The sequence below is a fragment of the Macrotis lagotis genome, chromosome 2 (genome assembly GCF_037893015.1).
Source record: "Macrotis lagotis isolate mMagLag1 chromosome 2, bilby.v1.9.chrom.fasta, whole genome shotgun sequence".
NCBI lineage: Eukaryota > Metazoa > Chordata > Mammalia > Peramelemorphia > Peramelidae > Macrotis > Macrotis lagotis.
In genome coordinates, this window is record NC_133659.1 from 242,912,129 (window position 1) to 242,936,304 (window position 24,176).

Genomic DNA, 24,176 nt, shown 5'->3' on the forward strand with positions numbered 1-24,176 from the left:
GCTCTGTTAAGTCACCAGTCTCTCTTTTTCCTCCAGAGCCATCTGGGTCCAGTGTTCAGATATGAATCAGGAGGACTGGAGATATTCCTGGATGCAAGGCAATCAGGATGAAGTGACTTGCCCAAGGTCACACAGCTAGTGTCTGTGGCTGGATTTGAATTCAGCTCCTCCTGACTTCAGCGTCTGTACTCTATCTGCTTTGCCAGCTAGGAAAAAGGAAATGGCTAAGGATTGGAGGCATTTTTGGAGAAAAAGTTGGAAGTAGAGCTATATCTGAAACTGGAAATAAGTAAATTAAGAGTATTGTCGATTGGAATGTAGAATGCTAGTAGATCCAGGGACTGGAGGAATATATTCTGCCTCTTTTTTCAGAGAATTTTGTATAACTCTTTGTAATAGCCCTAATCAGCAGAACTACAAAAAGGATGTGAGTACCTGGGCAAGAAGCAGGAAAGATACACCCAGATATTCAGGTCTGAGGTGGGGTGAAGTAAAGAGGGAAGAGAGAGAAATAGTTCTTAGGACACAGGGGGATGTAATTCAGTGCAATATACATTTATTTTTAATGGGTTTGTCATCTTTTATTAATTTTTAATGATACTTTATTTTTTCCAACTACATATTATGAAATTTTTTCAAAATTCATCCACTTGCATATTTATGTTACACATTTTTCTACCACCCTCGAATGGCATTGTAGCTGCCATTGGAGTAGTTGTTGCTTCTTTTAGCTCACAGAGGCGATCTCAGATTTTTTGAGACTTAGACCCCTTCCACTATATGTAAGGGAAAGAAGGAATAGAGAAAGTCTTAAAAGATAAACAGTCTGGTAAAAGTTATACATGAACATTTGTGTTTAACATATTTATATATTAGCATGGGGAATTAGGATTGAAGGAATAGAAAGAAAACCATGGGATAGGAAGGAAAACATGAGAAGTTTTTAAAAAGTGAACATAATATTCTTTCAGATTCAGTAGGGTTTTTCCCCCCCAGATGTAGATGGCATTGTCTATAACAGATCTCCCAGGGTTGTCCTAAAGCGCTGAATGCTGAGAGAAGCTGTATCCATAAAGACTAATCAACTCACAATGTTAGTGTTAATGTGTACAATACTCCTGTGGTTCTACTGCCTTCACTCAGCATCAATTCCTGTAATTCTTCCTCAATATAAATTTATTAAGAGCCTTCCTAGGTACTGGGGATTATTATTGGTATTATTTTGTCGGGGCCTATGATTTGCCAGAACTCCATAGCAAGTATGTGTCAGATTCAGACCAGCTTTCTAGTCACTATTCCATGTTATCTTTCAGGCACTGGAAATAGCCACAAAGACAAAATCAAACAGTCTCTGCCCTTAAGGAGCTTACATTCTATTCGGTGATTACATTTATGCAGATAAATACAAATAAAATGATTTCTGGAAGTAAAGAAGACCAAAATTACCAGGATAATGAATAAACAGGTCTGTGTTAGTAAATTTTAACAGCTAGCCCCCACAAAAAAAAATAATCCATATAACACATTTTAAAGTTTTATTTGCATTTTTGGCATTTTCTCTAGAAATTAAGTCTAGACAATCAACAAAACAATAAATCAAAATCTGCTTTGTAGCATTTGTCACTTTCCAAGGTATAAAAACTCACTGAAAATTTAAACATCAACTCTGGAATCTGGAATAATGCTAGAATAGTCCAGGGAATATCAATGTAGAGGGGAAAGACTTGAGAGATATTAGGGAGATTATAAAAGACTTGAGAACTGATTACATATGTAAAGAAGGAAGGCAAGGGAGAGTGAATGGAACTTTGATGACTGGTAGGTTGCAATTTGTCCTCAATAGAGAGGGAGTTTTGGAGGAGGAGGGCTGGGTTTGGGCAAATTATATCCAGGAAAAAAAGACTGAAAAGCAGTGATTAACAAGAAGAAAGAATAGGCAGGAGGGTGGTCAACAATGTCAAAGACTGCAAAAAAGAAATGAGATGGAGAAAAGATATCAGATTTTGCAACTCTGTCAGTTTCAGCTGAGTGGTGATGTCAGAAGCTGGGTTACAAGTTCAATAGCCAAGGAGAGGAAAGGAAACAAGCAAGAGGAGAGGTGACTCTTTGGGAATCTGCCAATGAATGCCAAGAGAGAGACCTGGAGTTTGAGCTGTCCAAACCTACTGATCCCAGGAGCCCTCTCTTTTCTGCCTCACCCATAGCAAAGCCCAGTAAATCCTTTGTGCATCACACACTTTCCAAGTCCTCTGCAATCCTGGCTCCCTCCTCTAAGTCACAGCAGGTTCAGAGTAATGTCTCCTTTATACACAGGGGTTCAATGTCCCAAAAGTGAGAGAAGGAGACACATGGCCAGGACCTCTCAGAGTGGCATCCCTACTGAAATAAAGACCTCTCTACTTCCACAGGATTTGGAGGGGAAGGGATGGGGGCAGGGGAGTCCTCTACAGGTCTATTCTTTCTGCTATGATGCCATCTGCTGGTGTCTGGGCTGAATTATTCTCTTTAGAGAATAGCTGCCATTGGAGTAGAGGTTGCTTCTTTTAGCTCACAGAGGCTATCTCAGATTTTTTTGAGATTTAGACCCCTTCCACTAAATGTAAGAGAAAGAAGGAATAGAGAAAGTCTTAAAAGATAAAATGAACAATTTTGATTATATAAAATTGAAGAGGTTTTGTGCCTACAAAATCAATGCAGCTAAAATTCCTTGTCCCAGTTAACAGAGGAAAAACCTCTTTACAAGTTTCTCTGATAAAGATAGGATATATAAAGAAATGTTCCCAACCTATCCTTAGCCACCCCATGAAAATCTCCTTTTGGTAGCTTAGCATAGCAAATCTACTTCCAACACCAAATTTCTTTCTCTCCTACACAGTTTCGTGTCCCTATCTTATCTCCCCTACATTTCTTTGAGGGTATGTTTGTATTCTTCTCAGTCCCTAACTCAGGGCTCTAAATGAATGTTTATAGAATGAAAGGGTGCAGAGAAGCAAAGGTAGGGAGTGAGAATCTTTGGAGCCTTGAGGAAGTAGGAGGAAGAGGCAAGGAATATAGGTGCCCTCTCTTCCAGGTGGGGATGATGTCTCTGCTTTATTGCAGTCTACACAGTTCTAGGATACCTGGGCTGTCTTGAACTGGGTGGTCAGAGGGAAGAAAGTTCTCACCTAGTGCTTTCCCCATAACTTAATAGATTGAGAGATTCAAGGTCTTGCTGATTATCACTAACATGGTAATGGACTGAAGATCTGGGATGCCATGAAAAGGTGAGGATAAGTACCCATGAATGGGTCCAAGACCCCCAGAAGTCTCTCTACACCACCTTTCAACCTACCCTTTATACTCTGCAACCTCTAATTCCCCTTAGAGATTTAGACTTTGGCACTATTTTCTACCTTTTAAACTCATCATATGTTCTAGTCTTTTCTTCAAACTGTTTCTTTTAAGGTCTCTATTTCTAGTGGCGGAATCATCCTTCAGTCATTCAGGTTTGGAATGGCAATTATCTTTTGATTTTTCCTTCTTCACTCCCCTACATCCCATTAGAGACCTAACACTTTGATTCTTCCTTTAAAATGTCTTTCATAATGGTTTCCTTCTTTCTCCTTCTTGCTGCTAGTACCCTAGTTCAGATTCATCCCTCTCACCTCACCTGTTGTAATGATTTCATAAATGATTTCCCTCCTGTCAGTTTCTTCTTTCTGCCTTACCTCTTGTATGTAGTAGTAAGATATGTCTCCCTAAAGCATTATTTTCATGTTGCGCTGCTCAAGAGTCTGCAGAGGCCCCCGGGTTCCTTCTATAACCAGTCCAAAAAATATCATTTTTATGATTTTTCAAGTTCCTCTGTAATCTGATCCCAACTAAAATCCCACAATCTACAAGAAATTTTCCCCAGCCCTTCCAAATTCATGTGCCTTTCTTCCGTTAATTACATACTATTTAATCTGCATATAGCTTGCTTGGTATAGATTTGTTTGTGTATTATCTCTCCTATTAGATTATAAACCCTTTGAGCGCAGACTATAAACCCTTTGCCTCTTTTTGTATACCCCCAGAAATTAGCAGAGTGAACATAGTTGTTCATAGTATACAGTAGGCTCTTGATCAATGTTGAATGATTAAGTAAGTGGTCCCAACCATCTTTCAACCATTTCTCCCATTACCACCAATATGTAATCTGTGTTCCAATCTTACAGGACCATTCTCCTCATTTTCCAGTCATTAGTACCACGAGCTCTCAACTTTTCCTTATAATGCTTTTCCCTCACAACAGCTGAGCAATTGACCAAGGGTAAGTTCTTTTACCTATAGAATAAGGGCCAAATTAGTTTCCTCACTGATTGACTGATCAGCCCTCCCTGTATTAGGAGTACACATAGTAAATGTGTAGGTGTTTAGTAAATATTTATTGACTGTTTCAGATTTGTCTTAGATATCACTGGATATCATACCAGAACCGGTATCTCCAGAGCAGGACAGATCTGTCCTCCAGAACTCAGAACCCCAGGCCTGGGTCTAGGAGATCTTCATGAAGGGCTTTAGGGGTTTCTGCTTCTAGCACCTCAGTTCTCCCATCCTTCTCCCTAGATCTGGTTCCTTGACTCAGGAACCTCTCTAGCTCCCTCCATGTTCTACCTCTCCAGGTATTCCCACTTGCCTAGACATACTGCAGGACCTAGTTCAATATCTTATTGTGATTATTTTCAACTGTTCCACCCCCCTATGCTGCAGTCAACAATGGACAGATGAGGTGACCCATAAAAATTCTTCCTCTCTTTGAGTCCATGAGAATGCCCAACTGAAGACTAAGAGTTCCTTTGAGTTCAGGTCTTGGAAAAGTAGGGGTGGTAATGTAGGACTGGGTAAGGCCCTGGCCTTCTAAGAACTAAGACTTAGGAGGAGGGTGGGAGTAGACTGGTGACTTGGAACTGGAAGAGGTTCCCTAGATTATCCTGAGAGTAGCTGGAAACCTTGGGTCCTGACTTAACTGTCTATAGGTAAAGATTGGGGTCAGGGTGTCAATTTGATTCCAGGGCCTGGATACCCAATGTTCCCACCACCACTACGAGGCTGCCCCCACCCATAACCAAGGGCACTGCAGCCCCTCTGGGATCCCTCAGGAATGTCATCACAGTTTACCAGCAGTCTATTACTTTTCTGGGGTATCAGGGACCAGAACAGAGACAAGGTGAGTCATGAAGTGTCTTATTGGGGCTGGGACCTAATCAGAAGGATCTCAGATTCAGTGACAGGACTGAGAGATTTGGTTCTGACCTGATTCCCAGATGGGTGAGGCCAAAGTGTGGGAGAGTTGGGAGTTCAAGGCTGGGGGAGGAAGGGAGAACCTCAGATGCCCCGGGTACCCACTTAGACATGCACTTCATGGAGGAGGCCCTCAGACAAAGCATAGCTGCCTTCTAGAGTCACCTGCTCCAGATCTCCTGGGACATCCAGGATTGGAACAAGGGTCTACACCTGCTTTACATCTCCCTTGATCGTCTCCATCTAGAGAACATTGTCGCCATGTAGCAAGAGTCCTCTCTCTACTCCCACCCAAGAGAAAATATCAACCTGATGAGCATCATAATAGTATGTTGAACCAGAAAACCCAGAAATCCTGGTGCCTACTTCCAATCTAACCCTGGACCCTTAGAATTCCAGTCTTGGATCTGGGGATTCCAAACCCTTATCACCTTTTCTCTCAGTCCTAAGCCCCAAGACTCCACCTCTTCCACCTCCTCAAAGCAAACCTGTGCTTTCCTTTGTTCTATAGCCTTAAAAAATGCAGGTGATTACTAGTAGATGATGCCTTGCCCTGTCCCAGTATGCTTTGTACAACTCAAACCTCCCTCACCCCTAAATCATGCACGTTTGACACCACTAGAAGGTATTTGAGTTGTTTGCCAGTGCACGTGTGGGTGTTTTTGGTTTTGGGGTTTTTTTTGGTTATTGTTTTTGTTTTTTTAAGAACAGAGTTCAAGGTGCATTGGGTGGTGTAGGAAGCAGGAATCCACAGAAAGGTAAATAGTTTCTCCTTCCAAGGTGAGTGAGTGGAAGATGGTTTCCTAACTCTTCAAGAGGAATCAGGGCTGAGGTCAAAGTTGTTTGGGGCCCTGATTGGGATGTGTGTTCACATACATACATACATACATACATACATATGTATGCATCACAGTAGGGGATCAGAAGAAGGCATCTAGATGGAAATGCTGTTCTCAATTAAGGCTGGATCTAGATAGTAGTATCCAATGGGGAGAGTCTTGTTTCGCTCTCGGATGTTACATGAAATTTGGGCCAAACGCTCTTTGAAATTCTGGATGCTCTTCCATGGTGCTTCCTCTACAAAGTGAATGTCTGGAAAGTGACCCAGGGGTCTCTGTGGGTTGAGAAAAGTAGAAGGCAATTCTGAGGCCCAAAGGTACAGTCTCCTAACTCCAGGTTGGACTAGGTTGGTTCATGCTCTACAAAGCACCTAAACTCTACACCTTGGGCAGAAACATGATGGGAGATAGAGAAGGTAGGCAGACACTCAGATGGTGACACCTAAAAGTATAACATTTTTATAAATGCATTTTTTAAATGGAAAATCTTCTTTGTGACCTTATTTCATATAATCAATAGGTCTGTTATAGGAAAGTAAAAACCAGGCAGATAGTAACACAAAGGGCACAATTTTTTTTAACTTGCCTGGGTTCCAATTCTGTTCTACACATACATGTATCCTATGAGTTCCCTAGGTGTCACCCACCCAGCTCCTCTTTCTTGTTTCCTTCATTCTTCCCCTCCAAAGTTTTCTCCATAAAAAGTTTCTTTCTCTGCAACTCTCCTTCCAAATCTCTAACTTCCTTCAACTTGCTAGTTCTGGCCACCCTCTCTGAGGTCCAATTCAACTTCTAAAAGCCCCTTGAATCTATACATCACCTTCCCACCCAATATTCCCCCATTCTTCCCTCTGGTACCTTGTCATCGGGTTCCTTACTAAGGGTCCAGAGCACAAGAAGAACAATGCATGAGGTTCTAACATCAGGCAGTGATTCCATAAAACTCTCTTCAGTGGTCAGCCCCTTCTCCTGCATAGGTGGACACCTCATGGATGATGGGAAATTGGGCATCCAGGATGTGTACTCTAGCTGGAGGTAAAGAGAAAAGAGGAAGAATCTGGTATCAAAGTGAAAGCCTAGCCTCCAGATGACCCAGCTATCCCCCAGTACCAGAGAAATTCCTAACATGACCTGTTAGGGTCATGGGATTAGGAGCAGAAATAAAGTGGTGAAGTACACAAATTTCGGAGGTCCCCTCCACAATACCTGTCCTGTGTTGACAGCAGCATGCTTGGCTGAACAAGTATAGATGACAATGGTGACATAACGAATGAGTTCAGGCACTGTCTTTATGCAGGTGGGGAATCCTGGAGGTTGGAAAAGATATAGGGTCATTTTCATAAACCTCTACAATCTGATGCCACCTTACATTCTGAACCTTATTTCATACTTCTCCCCTCTGAGCATTCTATACAGCACATCTATCTGCACTACTCCCTGTCTCTTATTGGGGTCTAAGTTCTCTATGCCTGGATTGCTATCCTTTTAAAACCCAATTTAAATGTATCCTTTTTCAGGAAGCCTTCGTTGATCTACCCTATCAGCAACAATCTTTTACCTCAGAACCATACAGTAATTTGTTCTGAACTTCTCTAATCACTACCAGACTGTAGAAATAATAATAATTAATGTAGAGTTCAAGGTTTGCAAAGTACTTTATATAGCTTATCTTATTTAAATTTCACAACAACCCTGTAAGATACAGACAAGGAAACTGAGGCTCAGCGAGATAATGGAATTTAGATGGGTCATATAGTATGTATTCAAAGCAGCATTCAGAGCTTGGTCCTGACTCTGAAACCAGCACTATACACTCCTTCCCTAGCTTAACTGTATCTCTTCATAGCCTAGAATAACTGCATACAGTGTACCAAAAATAAATAAATAAATAAACATCCAAGGATGTTCACATCCTTGGACCAAATAAAAGTGGAGAGCTTGAGTTGGGGAGAAAACTGGGAATGGATTCCAATACCTGAGCTCTCCCGACCCAGAAAGCATTCGGTAAATATCTCCCGCACCCAGGCTTGCAGTTCCGTGTCTCCCTCCACAGAAGCATCGTTCTGGTAGTAGTAATTGATGATCTCAGACACATACCTATAAATCAGGTAGAAATTCAATCCCAGAAGGAAAGTCCCTTCTCTATCTTCCTCTTAGGGCTTCTCTCTGTCTCTTTCTTTGTCTCTCTGACTCTATTTCTCTGTCTCTGTCTCTCTCTGACTCTTTCTGGCTCTGTCTGTCTTCCCTTCATTTTTCCAAAGATTGCCTCTTTAACATTCTTAGAACCAATAGTGGAAGTTGTTTCATAATCCCAGACAAGGTTTACCCTTTTGGATGTTAATGTCCACTAAGAGAAGGCTTTGAGCTTTTTTTTTTTGAGAAGTATTTTCTATAATAAAAAAGTAACTATTTTTTAAAATTATATTAAAAAGTATCCTGTTTTGTATCAGTCCCTGATTGTGCGGTATTCTGCAAGAGGAGAAAGACTCCATTGGGTCCAAAGGACTTGGGTTCAGTTCCCTGTTCTGATGTTACTCTATTTCTGTGACCTTGAACAAGGCTTCTCTGGACCTCAGTTTCCTGCTCTATAAAATGAGAAGTTTGAACTATCAGCAAAAGGAACTGGGAGAAACCCTCAAAGATCATCTAATCCAACCTCATCATTTTACAGATGTGGTATCAGGGGCCCAGAAAGGAGAAGGATCTTGTCCAAAGTCATACAAGAAATTAATAACAGATAAATGACTAATACTCCTGGTTTCTAATCCAATACTATTTTTCTTTTTTTCTTTCTTTTGAAACTGAGTCTCTCTCTATCTCACTCAGACTAGATTTACAAGAGCCATTGGCAAATCCAATTCCAAATACTGATAAGCATAAGAACTTGAACTACTCTATTTCAGATCTTAGACAACTGATAACTATCCCATTTCTCTCCACTTTCTGGGAGCTCACTATAATTATGTTGGATTAAGGATTCAGTCTCAACCTCCCCAGTAGCAGGAATTATAGGTGTATAATATCATCCTCAGAGTCTAGTGCTCTTTCTGTTCTACCACATCTTCTCTAGGATAAGACCCAATGTATATAAATTTATGCATAATAGTGTAGAATATAATTCAACTGACTCTTCATTTTTATTAAATTCTGGCAAAAATATCAGTCTTGATATTCCTGCTGTTTCCAGCACCTCTACTGCCCACATGCCCAGTCATCAACTTCTACTTATTCATCCTTTCAACTCCTTTTCAATTTTATTCCAATTCCCTTAATTCTCCATCCACTCACGCTTCAAGAGCCCCCCACACAGCTAGACAGTCATCTCGGTAATAGTATCCAGGAAGGTCCTGTACTCCACGACGGATGAAGTCATTAGGAAGGTAGAGATCCTCATATTTTAGTTCAGCTAGAGCTCTGCACATTACCTCAGCAAAACCTGCTAGTCCTAGAGACATCGCCTGGTGGACAAGGAGCCAGATATGAGAACCTGAGGCATACTCAACAATCCCTCCCATTATACCAACACACTCCTCCCCAGAGAAACAGACAAAAGAAAATATTGGGAAGGGAACTCACTGAGAAAGGAACAAGTGACCTCAACTCAGGACCCGCCCTCAGTCAAAAATTTGCCACCCCCCCACCCCCACTACAAAACTCCAGTCTGTTCTTCTCCAGATCCTGCTCACAATCTCACCCATTCTCCTGTTTTCTCTGTACTTCTAGATTCAGAACCTTCTCCCTGCTGATCAGGCATCCCTTCCCCAAAACAGGTGAAAAGTCTTTCTATCAGTTTAACTTTAATGTCTTCAATTGCTGCAGGCATGGGGTTTGGGGACTCAGAAGCAAAGAAATGATATCTAATGCAGGAAGGTTTGGGGGACAGAGTAGAAGAAAAGTAGGAGAGAAATTTAGGAAGCTGGGTAGGAAATTTCTCCTTACCCTGTCAGACAGACCACCCTCATTCAGAAGGAGAGCACGACCGATGCTGTTGATCTGGATGGTGTATCGAGTATGGGGTATGATGAGCTGAGGGGAGAGAGAGTAGAGTTGATGGGACTAGACTAGAGGAAGAACTGGGAGATAAACCATTTGGAATTACTCATATCACCCAGACAGCCACTGCTGGTGTCTACACTGCAAGAATACTAGAGCATCTCTCTCTCTCTAACTCCAACTCCCCTTGACCACTAGGGAGATCCTTGGAGACCTGTCCTTTACCTTTGGGATATCTTATTCTGAAAGCTAGCTGACACTTGTTTTCTTTTGTTACCTCATGGAAAGGAAAGAGGAGGGGAAAGGGAACTGGCATTTATTTATTATGCACCTATTATATAAACCAGGATGGTTGGTTTTTGTGTTTAGTTATCAAAGAAGACCAAAATGTCTGGGACACTATTACATTGTTGGTGGAGCTGTGAATTCATCCAACCTTTCTGGAAAGCTATTTGGAACTATGCCCAAAGGGCAACAAAAATGTGCATACTCTTTGATCCAGCAATACCACTACTGGGTCTATACACTGAAGAGATAATGAAAAAGGGTAAAAGCATCACTTGTACAAAAATATTCATAGCAGCCCTGTTTGTGGTGACAAAGAATTGGAAATCAAGTAAATGTCCTTCAATTGGGGAATGGCTTAGCAAACTGTGGTTATATGTATGCCATGGAAAACTATTGTTCTATTAGAAACCAGGAGGGATGGGAATTCAGGGAAGCCTGGAGGGATTTGTATGAACTGATGCTGAGTGAGATGAGCAGAACCAGAAAAACACTTTACATTCTAACAGCAACATGAGGGTGATGATCAACCTTGATGGACTTGCTCATTCCATCAATGCAACTATCAGGGACAATTTGGGGCTGTCTGCAATGGAGAATACCATCTGTATCCAGAGAAAGAACTGTGGAGTTTAAACAAAGACCAAGGGCTATTACCTTTAATTTAGGAAAAAACCCTGATATTTTATTGTCTGATCTTACTATCTCTTATACTTTGTTTCTTCCTTAAGGATATGATTTCTTTCTCATCACATTCAATTTGGATCAATGTATATATACCATGGAAACAATGTAAAGACTGGCAAATTTCCTTCTGTGGGGGATGGGGAGAGGGAAGTAAGATTAGGGGAAAAATTGTAAAACTCAAAATAAATAAAATCTTTATAATTAAAAAAAAAAGACCAAAATTGCATCACTATGTTGGAGTCAAGTTACAGTGTGCTCAACTGTGGCTGATCAGATCACTAACAGCTTGGAATACTTCCAACTTCCACAGTTCAGACATAAATAGTTCATTTGAACACCTGGATTGGGTTCTCTAAACTTAAGCATCTCATATTTCCTTTGTAATGCTTCCATTCTGCCATGCTCATAGAGAACAGCTCCCTCTCTGATGAGGACACTCTATGCAGGTGGTCCTGTGCCAGTGTCTCCCATGCTGCAAAATCACTTCCAAAGTTAAGAGATTACTTCAGAGAGTCTCTGTATCATTTCTTCTGACTCACCTGTGAGCACTTGCCCTGTGTGAGTTCTCCATAAAATAGTCTTTTTCACAAATAAACATTTCTGTTAAGCAATATACATATGGTCTCACTCTGGACTAATCTAACCAAACTGGACTTTATCTAAATCATAGACCTTGATGACCCTATACTGCTCACATGGTTCCCTAAGCCAGGAATCTGAAATGCTCTTACATTCCCATCATCTCACCTTCTCACCCCCACCTTCTGTCTCCATCATTTGAAATCCTATTTCTCCTTTAAGGCCCTAAATACATTCCACTTCTCCCATTATAGCCTTTTCTTTTTCTTTTTAAAGTTTTTTTTCAAGGTAATGGGGTTAAGTGGCTTGCCCAAGGCCACACGGCTAGATAATTATTAAGTGTCTGAGGTCACATTTGAACCCAGGTACTCCTGACTCCAAGGCTCTTGCTCTATTCACTGCGCCACCTAGCTGCCCCCATTATAACCTTTTCTGATACCACAACTAGAAATTATCTTTTCTTTCTCCAGACTCCCACAGCATTTTGTACCTCTCTGATGCACTTAGCATGCTCTATATTGTGCTGTTGTTATTTATGTATGGGCCATTTCTCCAATTAGATTGTGAGGCTTATGAACTTTCTCCATATCAGGTTCTGTGATTTTTATCAGTGTGGGTATTTCCTCCACTAGCACATATCACAATCCCTCAAAATTTTAACATATGACTTCATAAGTTATGTTAGCCAAAAAATTTATCATCCAATGCCAGTCTTTCAATGATGAGTCTCTCTAGGCTAGTTCTTGTATGATAAGCTGTTTTGCTAAGCTGAAATTGGGCCAATGCTCACTTACCCTCTGTATCACCTGTGTGAATTTAGAGACACTTCTGTCATGATGAATTGTCAGAGAAAGACATTAGTGGAATGTGAGTTTCAGAGCTATATATTCTGTCCCAGTGTCCTTCCTAGTTCTAGTCACAATCTCAAATACCTATTGAATATTTCAAGTTTAATATCCCATAAACATGTCAACATACTCAACTGATTATTTTTATAGTTATCCCTTAAACCCAACCCACTTCAGAACTTCCAAGTTTCTATCCATGGCAACACCATCCTTTCAGTCTCACAGATTCACAACTTTGGTATGATCCTCACTCTCCACAGAAACTATTTCAATTCATCTCTTATCTCATCAATTCTTGAATTTTCCCATCCTCTCTGAATATATCAACTATTACTTTATTGAAAAAAATTGAAATCATGAGTTGTGACTTCATATTAAAACTTCACATAATCACTCATTCTCTCCTTTCCTCATGTCACTGATAATGAGATGACTCTTTTCCAACTAAGAGCAACCCTTCCTTCATGTATTCTGGATTCCATCCTCTTAGATCTCTAGCAGATTGACCACTCAATCATTCTTCCCACCTTTTCTTTCTAATACACAATCTCTGTTTAGTAGTTCTATCTTTAAATATGCCCAAGTTTTCTCCATCCTAAAAAAAAAAAATCATTGGGCTCTACTATCCCCTCAGACTATTATCCTATATTTCTCATTCCTCTCCCAATTAAACTATTAGAAAGAGTTGCCTATAGTCATTGCTATCACTTTCTCTTCTCACTTATTCTTCAACCCTTTGCAATCTGGCTTCCATTTTCATCACTCAAATGAATCTGCTCTTTTCAAAGTTACCAAAAAAAATTTATTGCCAGATCTAATAGTCTTCTCTTGATCCTCTTTATTCTTGAACTCTCTGCAGCATTTGATACTATTAATTGCATTCTCCTAAATACTCTCTCTTTTTGGGGATTCTTCTTTCCTGTTTCCCAATTCTATGGTTTAGCTACCTATCTGTTTGCACCTTCTCAGACTCCTTTGCTGGTTCATCATCTATATCATGCTCTCTAACTATGTTTTCCCTAGTGCAAAACTGTTTTACTGATTTTATCAGCTCCCAAGGTTTGAAATTATTATCTCTATAATATGGTCTCTGTACCCAACCAATTTCTCCTAAAAGTATTGATCCCAAATCATCAGCTACATGTCCCAAAAGAGAACTTTCCCTCCAAACCTACTTCTCTTCCAAATTAATCTATTTTTATAAAAGACATGAATATTCTTATAGTGTCCCAGATTCACAACTTTGGCTAGAATCTCAATTCCTCACTCTCTCTCATATCCAGTTACCAAATCTAGCCATTTTCACCTCCCCATTTCTCACATCTAATCCTCTGTCTACCCTAGTTCACCTCTTATGGCTCCCTAGTTCTCCTTTCACCTCAATACTTCAGTAACCTAACTAGTTCCCTTGTTTTAAATATCTCTTCACTCAAATACTTCATCCTTCATGCCAAATTGATTTTCCTTAAGCTGATCATGTCACTCCTCTATTCAATAAATTCCAGTGGCTCTCCATTGCCAATAGGATAGAAACTAATCTTATATAGAATAGATATAAACTTCTCTTTTGTGATTTCTAAGATTCGTAAAAATATTGACCTAAATCTAACTTTGACACATCATTATATATTATTCTGGTTTCTAAACTCAACAATCTAGCCAAACTTGCTGCACAACATTCCAATCATCTTCCAACTATAGCTTTTGAATGGGTCATCCTCCCTAGAATGTATTCTTTCCTTACCTCTCACTCACAGAATCCTGTCTTCCAAGATCATGAACTCTGGAATTCCTTTATCTGATCATAATCTTTCATCATTCTATCATTCCCTATACTCTATGACCCTTTCTTCCTATTTGTCATCCTTTCCATGACCTCCAACTCCTCACCCTTCAGTTCTTTCCCAGACCATCACGATTGCATGGACTACACTTTTTCTTCCTAATCCTAACCCCCTTGATGAACCAGGTCTACTGCAGACTTTCTCCTGCTCCCTAATCTCCCACTCTCTTAGTTTTATCATTAATCATGCCTTGCTAAACCCCCAACTCTGGATTATTTCTGTTAAATGACTCTTTACTACTCTTCACATGTGCTAAATAGAAAAAAAATCATAAAACCATGCTAATTAGGTCTGTTCCAAATTTATATTACATAATATAAACTGGATTCTCACTTCAGAAATGTAAATGCTTTTACAGCTAATAAATTTACTACCCAATTCTCTACAGTAGATATTCTAAACCTTTTTATTTCATATATATTTCCCATCTTCTCTGCTGAGGAACTTGACTTACCCTTCACTAAAAAAAAAATGAAGTCATTAACTAGGGGCTCTTCTTTTCCCCTCCTTTTCATCTTGCATCTCTCAGACATCTTTCTTTCCTATCTCTTACTTCTCTATTGTCCATGATCCCATATCTACCAGTCTTCTTCAGTAGTTTGCCACCATTATCATCCCCATTTTCTCAATAATCTTCCTTCTTTCCCTTATATTGTCTTGTTCGTTGACTATAAATATGTACATATCCCTTTTACTTTAAAAAACCCTTAATTGACTCATCCCTATAAAGCTGTATTCCAATATCTTTCCTTCTCTTCTGTCTAAATTCTTTGAAAAAAGACATTTATATTTGTACTGCTACCTCCTTTTCTTACATTCCATTCTGAACCTTTTACAATTTGACTTCTAACCTCATAGTTCAGCTAAAGGTCCCTTTCTAGCATTACCAAGGATCTCTTATTGTCAAATCTGATGGATTTTTCTCATTCCTCATTTCTTTTTTTCTCTCTGTAGTTTTTGACATTGCTTGCTCATGATTCTCTTCCTACCTTTCTGACAATTCCTCAGTCTGTTTTTCTGGTCCTTGATCTAGATTATGACTACTGCCCATGGATGTCATCTAAAGATCTATCCTGGCCTTGCCTTGTTTGGTTATCTCACCAACTTTCCTGGATTCAATTATCATCTCTAGACAGATGATTCACAGATCAATATATCCAGTCCTAACTTCTCTCCTTAGCTTCAATTCCACATCACCAGCAACCTTTTAGCTATCTTGAATTGAATGTCTCCCAGGTAGTTCAAATTCGACATGCACAAAAATAGGACTCCTTATCTTTACCTCCTTAATTTTCCTCTTTGAGGAAAGAGAGTTAACTAGGAGTCAGAACTCCTGAATTCAAACACTGCCTCTGATACTATTTGTGTGACTCTGGGCTAGTCACTTAACCTCTGTCTGCCTCATTTTCTTCAACTGTAAAATGAGGGAGTTGTTGTGAGGATCAAATGAGATAATGTTTGTAATGTTAACATATCTCCTGGCATATAATAGGTATTTAATGAATACTTAATCCCTTCCTTCTTCTGAATTCTCTATTACTGTTGAGATTACCACCACCTTCCCAGTCTTCTACCCTCCCAAACTTGATATCATCCTCACTCAAATTCACCCAACCTATCCAATCTAGTTCTAAGTCTTTTCTAACCTTGTAAAGTGGATGGCACATGGGCAGTTGTCGAATAGTGGCCAAAGAAAAAGCTTCTCCTATCAGATGAGTCTCCAGTAGGTGAGAAATAGCTTCATGGCAGTAGAACTCAGCATAGCGCACCCAGGTCTTAGCAAGGAGCCAATCCCATTCAGGGTCAGTGGGCAGGAAAATGGGGCAGTCGGGACCAGGAGTCTGACTGAGCTGGGAAGTAGGAATGAGAAAGTGGTATTAGTCATGGCCAGAAAACTTGAGGCAGAAAAACAAAGAAAGAGAGACAGAGACTTAAAGATAGGGAAAGAAAGACAGAGAAAGAGACAGACAGGCAGACAGGAAGAGCTGAGTATTATGTTTTTCTCCCCATCCCATCAAGTACCTGAATAGCGATAGGCATCATGTCCCCCTCTGGTCCACAGTGCAACAGGCAGAGTGGGGCACAATGGTATTGTTGCCTTCCATTAAGTTGTACAGTAGGTATGCCTTCTAGGATTTTGTAATCTGCCAGGTAGATGTTTCCCTTCTGTTAGGAAAGAGAGGAGAGAAAAGGATTAGATTAAGAGGTATGAGGAATGAGATTAGAGAGGGACTATCCAAAGAGATCCAGGGTTCAGAGTGGAGCCATAGGAGGCAAGATAGACAGGGTTCTGGAGATAGAAATCTAAATGAATAAGTAGGAAAATTTCTCTACTTTCCACACTGGTGATTTTTGAATTAGGGAGCAGAAAGAGAGATGGGAGAGATTCTAGGGGATGGGGAGTAATGGAAGAGGCATCTGCATTAGGAAGGGAAGTGAGATAAAAGGGGAGGCAGTTTCTTCATAGGGTATGAAGGAAAAGAATGAAGAAGTGATCACCTCCAATTCAGCCTGCAGGCAGGTACCTTCACCTAGGGATGGAGCCACCATGTCATCAGTCACGGGGAATTTCTCTGGGAGGCAGAGACAGCGTTTCAACAGGCCAGGATTAATGCCATTGAGGTACTGGTAGCCAAAGAATTGATCCTCTTTCCAGTGATTATATACATACTCTGGGGGAACAGAAATGTGTTTAGATAATAAATTGAAAATAAAGAGTGAAAAATTTAAAAAAAAAAAGAAAAAATAGAAATGTGCTTAGAGACAGGAATCTGGGGCAGGAAGAGGCATAAGGACTATCAGAGAGGGACATGGAACAAAGACAACAAAAGAGAAAGAGCATATCCTGAAGAAAAGGAAGAGCCACAGAACCACTTAATACAGAGGCTAAGAGAATGGGACAGAGGAACAGGAGACAAAGGAATCACAGAGGCAACCCTCTAACCAAGAGCTCTGGGCCCTCTTCTACTATAGCTGAGTGAAGGATTCCTGCATCTAATTAATGCCCCAGGACCTGACTCCATCTGTTTTCTTCCTCTGTCAAACCCTAAAACTATTGAGATTTAGGAGGGCATAACTCCCTCCCTGCTTAAAACCCTTGTTATTTGTTCTCTGTCTCTGTCTTTCTCTGTGTCTCTTTATATCTCTCTGCCTTTCCTTTCATCTTATCTCTATGTTTCAGGTTTTTTTTATCCTTTCCATACCAGAGATGGCAGTCTTGGTGGCAGGGAAGATCCTGCGGATTTCCTTTAGCCTTTTCCATGACCTCTTCTCATCCAACAGTCCCCGAAGTTTCATGCCTAGGGACCTGGGAGAAGGAGTGGAGAAATAGAACAGAACATTGGGACATTGGTCCTTCTCATTAAACAGGTTTTTAATCACCCCAGCATCTAACTCAACAAATACAATTCCCACAATTCTCTTTCTCCTTCCTTTCTATGACCTAGTTTTTATAGTTGTCTCTATTTTTCTTTCTCCTTTTCCTTATTTTTGAGTTTCTTTAAAGATGTCTCTGAAAGGAGAGAGAGCCAAGATGACAAAACAAGAAAGTGCACCTGAGGTGATCCCCTTTAGAAGTTCCCATCCTTTCCCAACCCAAGTTTTTCCTCTCCTTCCTTCCCCACTCACGCGGGCCCCAAACGGAGGAAAAATGAGGCTGTCTTGATAACTGAAAATCTTAGATTTGAGTTCAGGAACCTGGTGGCTTTAATATTGATGAGAATCGGGAATCCTGGGATGTAGCCATTCCATCTATGGAGAGAAAGGAGAGCCAAAGACTGAAGGGCAAGATGTCTGGGTTTCTGGAGTGGGGGTAGAGTCAAGCATGAGGTAGAAGTCAAAGTTGGGATGGGGCATGGAATTTTGGATCATTTTCATGAGCCACAGGTAAAGAAAGGACTAGGGGCCAAGTGGGGCAGACAACAGGATTCCCAAGGCAGACCTGGAATAGGGCCATGGGCATGGGTCATAAGAGAGAGATATGCTGATCCTTACTCTGGTCTATTGGGATTGCGATGCCGAGCAGGGGGATGATAACTGGGGATGTGCACATAATTTGGAAGTCCAGGAACAAAAACTCTCCAGCTAAAAAGAGAAGAGAAACCAGGACTTAGAATCCTTGAATTTAATCACTATGAGCCAACAAGCATTTAGTTTGATCATAAGGGAAGGAACCATGTGACCATGGTGCCTACCTACCCCTCCTCCCTCATGGGTCCTAATTAAGTCTCCATGATATTCTCACCGATATAAGTCTTGTTTGGCTCTAAGCTCTTCTTGACGATGGGTCAACAGGATAGGGAGGTTTTCATTTAATACTGTCTTCCCTGTAAGGAGATGGAAATGAGGTTGGCTTAGATCCAGGCATCTAACCTCTCCACGAACCAATACAAGGATCTAGCTCCTTTAAAATTCTGCCTCCAACATAAGACACAAGCACTGATTCCTTGGAAGAAATGTCCTGATTCTAGGGAACAGGACATTTTGAAGTAGAACAATGGGGTAGACTAGGGAAGGAGTTTTGCCAACTTGCTGGTCAAATGTATTTTCCCAGAAGTGTGATTTTTATTGTTGTTCAAGCACATCTGACCCTTTGGGACCCTACTTGGGGTTTTCTTGACAAAGAAACTGAAATGATTTGCCATTTCCTTCTTCAAATCATTTTACAGATGAGGAAATTGAGGCAAGTAAGGTTAAATGACTTGCCCAGGATCACACAGTAAGTATCTGGGATGAGATCTGGATTAGGGAAAATGAGTCTTCTTGACTCTAGGCCTGGCATTCTATCCACTGTGTCACCTAGTCAAAAGTGTTGATAGCATGTCCCATTACAACAATGAGGACAATCTTCAGGAGAGACAATTCATTCTATTCTCTGGTAACTCTAGACTTGGGCAGAGGAAGGGTGGGAAGGGGTCTAGACTAATGGGGACATTAGTTTGGAAGGAGAGTTCTGAGGATGAAGGAGGAGGCCTCAAGGGAGGTTCTGTCTGACTTTTTTCAAATCAGATTAAACTACCATTCCACAACTCCCTTACTCAAAGCTAACTCCCTCTTCTAGTTTCACTGAAATCCAGAAAGGTTACTTTGCCTTTTTCCCTCTAAAGGGATATAGGGGTGAATAGATGGGTTTTCCTTTCTTCCTTAGGCTATCTAAGAGTCACCCCACCTCCAGCACAGGGACTCCCCTAGTAAATCCCCTCCCATCATTCTCTGTTCCCTCCCTAGGACAGTAACTAGGCTGGCCAGAGTACTCTGCTGATGACTCAAATATCTTTGCCCTGGTATTGTAGGAGCCAGCCCTGCCAAGTCTCATTCTTTCCCTGCCACCTAGCTCCTGGACTTATCTTGTATAGTACCCTGCTTCCATGATTGGCTGCCTTATCTCTAATCCTAATGGAAATCTCTAGAAAAGTTGCACCCCCAAAAACACAATTCTCTTTCTCTTCTCTCTTCTTCTTTAGTGTTGGGAATTTACCCTTCTCCTACCTTTACCAGACTCCCTCCCACCCTACTATCTATTTCCCAGGGGGAAAGATAAAGGTTCTAGTGGAATCAAAGATGGAACATTGAAAAAACTTCTTGACCTTCAGGGACAGGAGATGAAAAGTAAGAAGACCAAGGGCCTTTATCCTTCTACTTCCCAAATGAAGCATCTCACAGTAACAAGCACAACTCTTTGGGAGCTCTTCAGGAACTACAACCCAGCCTACTTTCTGAGAGCCTGTGGGAGGATCAGGATGTATCTTGTTCCATCATAGACATGCAAAGCATCAGTTTCAGGGGGGATACTTAGAGATTGTCTGCTCCAATCCAGTCATTTTTTAGAAAACTGAGCTCCAACAGGGAAATTACTTGACCAAGATCACTCCCAAGAATAAGCACGAAAGCCCAACTCTTCTGATTTCCTATGCTCTTGTCACCAAAGAAGTTCTTCCATTCCCCAACAAGTATAGCCTCCTCTCCTCAAGGGGCTTCAAGTCAGACAAGAGTGGGAGACAAGCTAGCAGCAATAATAAAATGAGCTACGGATTAGGCCTTGCTTTCCCAAAATTCTAAGTGGAATAGCACAGCTTGGACTGAAAGAGGACCCTAACCCTCAGTACCATGATCTGGGATCAACTTTTCTTACCCAAGCTTTTCTAAAAAAAGAGCAAAGAATTTTGGGAGCTAGATTCTGAAGAGAGAGAAGAGATCATAGGAACTAGCAATGAAGAGTTCCCCATAAGATCTCTGGGGAGTCCTCTTGATCAGTCTCTTTGAGGGATATATGAGAATAGCAACTAGATTAGCTGAATATCCCCCCAAGAAAACCAGCCTTACCCAGAATCTGGGTAAGAATAAGCCATACTAAATGCCCCAACTGGCTAGTCAACCTGAATAGGAAAATGAATGTTGACAGAGAACACCAATGGGACCTCACTCCAGGTTTGCTCCCCCAACTAGAGTTCTCTATGATCTCTATGTCCTTTATGTCTAAACAACATTAAGAAGGAGAGAGTTTGTTGGAGCCAGGCCATCTGAGTATAATTTAGAAATACTAAGGATTACGTAATAGTAATAGAGTGGCCTATGAAAGTATAGGGCATTTCCTAGGACCAAATGAATAGTGTAGTCTCAAAAAGCAGTAGGAGTAAAAGAAATGTTAAAAATCATCTGGTATAATCCCTGATTTTTACAGACATCTAGGTGGCTTAGTGAACTGAGCATTAGGCTCTGTCAGGAAGACCTAACAGTTGTGTGACCCCAGGTAAATCACTTAACCCCTGTATGCCTCAGTTCCCTTAACTGTAAAATAGGGATAATAGTACCTACCTCCCAGGGTTGTTGTGAGGATCCAGTGAGATAATGTTTGTGAAGTGTTTAGCCCAGTCCCTCTATCACTTCCCCTACCTTCCCCCTTTCCAGGCCCAAAGCAGGGAGGAAACTTGCCCAAGGTCATATAGCAAATTACATAATAAGATTCCCTATAGCCATGAAAGCATACCCTGTAAGAGTAACAGAGCACGCTATGTGGTCCTCTCGGTATGGGAAAGTCACAGGGTATCCCAAAGGAGGGGCAGTGGGTTGTCCCGTTGGGTGTGCTGTCCCCCACCTGTGCCCTCTCGAAGCTCCAATGTCTCATAGCCATCTAACCATTGGTAGACTGGAAAGTGGTAGGTGATGCACCCAGGAGTGAAGATCTGAACATAGTTGCAGTACCAGGAGTTCTTGGGAAAGAAGGTAGAACGTTCCTTGTGCAGACGGATGAGAATGAGCTCCCCCAGGTCCTGGTCACACTGGATAGTGTACTTATCAATCTGGAGAGGAGGAGGAGGCAGGGTTGTGAGGACTTCCCCCCCAGCCACAGGACCTTCCCACTCTGTCACCTCTTTCAGAGCAGCTTCTTTGAATTTCTTTCCCTTCCTGCTGGTCGATCAGAGACGGGGTGAGGGAAGGAGTGCCCTAGGACTTCAGAACCCATTCAGAGTGACCAGCAGCCTAGTAGGAGTTGTGTTTAACTCCATCCCCAGTTCCAAAAAGCCAATTCTACATTTAAAGCATTGCTGATGCACCTTCTTAATATGAAGAAGAAAGAGAGAATTGGAAGAAGGAAAAGAGGGGAAGATGTATGAGAGAAGGAAAATGAGAGACATTGAGAAAAAAATTAAATAAAGGAAGAAAACTGAGGAAAGGGAAAGAATTTGGGAAATGCAGAGGTTTAAGGAAAGTGAATGGGAGAAGAAGAGGGAAAAGAAGGTCGAAGAATGGGAAAAAACAGGGAGAGAAGAAGACTTGGTTAGCCTTTTGGGAAGAGTGAAAGAGATAGGACTACTATTAGTATCAAATGAGTAGTTCAAAATTAACACACTCCCCAATAACCCCACAGTCCTCCCCAATCAGTTTCTAGATTCTTTTTTTTTTGTATTTCTGTTCCTTCCTTTCCTTTCCAATCTAATTCTCTCTTCATCCTTCACAAAGTCAATTTTATTTTCTTGTACTTTCAGTATATAAAATAGACCAAAAAACCAAAAATCTATTTTAAAGTGAACATAAAGTTATTAAAGTCCTATCCTCACAATTCCCCTTCCTTCCTTCCTTCCTTCCTTCCTTCCTTCCTTCCTTCCTTCCTTCCTTCCTTCTTTCCTCCACAACAACCTCCCCACTCACTGATCCAGCGGCAAAGTCTCTCCCAAAATGATCCAGTCGTTGCTTGTGGCTCTCTCCCAGAGTTCCCACCACGGTCAGTGAGATGCAATCAAACGTTCCAGACATCATGTCTTTGCCTGTGGCCACCCTGACTTTATAGGTGATCATAGTGGAAATGGAAGCAGTCCTAGGGACAATAGGGGCAGGAATTGACCTCAGTTACTTGGAAATGTAGGATCCAGACTGGAACCAAGAGAAAAATAGGATTCCTTGGAGTGGTGTCGTTCTCAGAACTGTCAAGAAATCTTCTGTCTCTACAGAGAGGATTTGGTGATTTCTCAAAGAGGTGGTAATTCAATAAGGAGTATGGTCTTCTTGGCAGGACTCAGAATCCAGGGATGTTGTTCGTTGATGCTTCAGATTTGAATAGACATTTCCTCAGTAGAGGAGTCCTATAATCTGGTGATAGTAGAGCTCTGGGTTTTGGAAAGTCTCTTCAACTCTAACTCTCCTTGGGAGTTGTGGTTTGAAGGAAGCTATGAGTCTTTCTGTCTGGTGGAGTCAGAGGGCGGGCAGGGATGGGTACCAGGAGCCCCTCCCTATGCTGCCATGTCTTCCAGGGTGGGTGGGTAAGCCAGTTGGGCCTGAGTCTTCGGCCTTCAGGGAAATGTCTGTGTGTGTGTGTGTGTGTGTGTGTGTGTGTGTGTGTGTGTGTGTGTCTGTGTTATTGGGGGAGGGGGTGTAGGGACTGGGTGGGGCACTTCGATTTTTATCCGACTAATAACCTCCTTTCTTAGCCCGCCCTGGGCAATCAAGAGAGAAAGAAGTAGGGAGAGGTGACCTGCATTGACTCTGAAGTTTGCCTGAAGTATTACTGAATTGAAGGGTACCTCTGGGGAGTGGGGCAGAGAAATGTGACAAAAACTTGCTATCCATCTGACTGTTTATATACTCCAGTGCTGGAGAGGAACGCAGTAAAAGGAGATGGAGAAAATTGAGCTAAAGGTGAGAGAAGTGAGGTGGAGAAAGTGTCCATAGTAAAGAAACCTTACTGGAAATGGAAAAAGAAGATAAGAGGAAAGAATAAAGTACCAGATAGGAATGGGGTGAATAAAGGGTGGAAAGGGAATGAAAGGATCAAAGGATTTAAAACTGGAAGGGACCTTTGGAATCAACTCAAATGCTCATTTTAAAGGAGGAAGAGATGAAAACATTTGCCCAAAGTCACACTGCTAGTAACAGAGTCAGGATCTGTACTCAGTTTTATTGACTCTAAATCCAGTCCTAATGTACCTCAGCTGCCTGAATTTACTGGGTTTTTTTCCCTAGATGGAAGTTAATATTTTAGTCAAAGGAGGATGAAGAGAGAAACCCATCATAGAGCCCTACTGGTAGGGGTAGTCACTTCTTCCATCTGTGACTACTGGTCAATACCTTAGAGCTAGAAAATGCCAGAGCTAGATTGCTTTGACAATGTAATTTCATCATTATGAGAAACACACTGGAGTGAGGGGTTTTACCAATGCAGAGTCCCCCTAGAGGCTGAGGACTTTCCCTAGTGCCATCTTGTGCTTCTCCCACTTCTACAACAGTAACTGTGTGAGGCTCTGGTAAGAGATTGGGTTAAGGTTCTGGTTGAGGTTAGAATAAGAATTGGGCTAGGATTAGAATTTAAGGATAAAATTAAGGATAGTGATGGATCAGGACTCAGG

General features: G+C 41.3%; 1 protein-coding gene across 1 annotated transcript; it reads right to left on the reverse strand.

Moving 5' to 3' along the window:
* Window positions 1-621: 621 nt before the first annotated feature.
* On the reverse strand, window positions 622-23,001 carry ALOX12B (arachidonate 12-lipoxygenase, 12R type). The gene is made up of 15 exons (XM_074225554.1): window positions 22,486-23,001; window positions 21,431-21,635; window positions 18,581-18,662; window positions 18,331-18,420; window positions 17,965-18,087; window positions 17,541-17,644; window positions 16,837-17,009; window positions 16,360-16,503; window positions 15,984-16,187; window positions 10,041-10,127; window positions 9,390-9,559; window positions 8,077-8,198; window positions 7,308-7,408; window positions 6,960-7,130; window positions 622-6,376 (listed from the first exon to the last, which is right to left on the reverse strand). The coding sequence occupies exons 1-15, from the start codon at window positions 22,630-22,632 to the stop codon at window positions 6,197-6,199; spliced, it is 2,103 nt and encodes a 700-aa protein (XP_074081655.1). The 5' UTR covers window positions 22,633-23,001; the 3' UTR covers window positions 622-6,196.
* Between the last annotated feature and the right edge of the window lie 1,175 nt (window positions 23,002-24,176).

Coding starts and splice junctions, on each gene's coding strand:
- ALOX12B (XM_074225554.1), bottom strand. CDS start 22,632: ATGATCACCTATAAAGTCAGGGTGGCCACAGGCAAAGACATGATGTCT. Junction 9,560..10,040: donor AGGGTGGTCTGTCTGACAGG/GTAAGGAGAAAT, acceptor CTTGTCCACCAG/GCGATGTCTCTAGGACTAGC. Junction 6,377..6,959: donor GTAAGGAACCCGATGACAAG/GTACCAGAGGGA, acceptor CTCAACCCACAG/AGACCCCTGGGTCACTTTCC.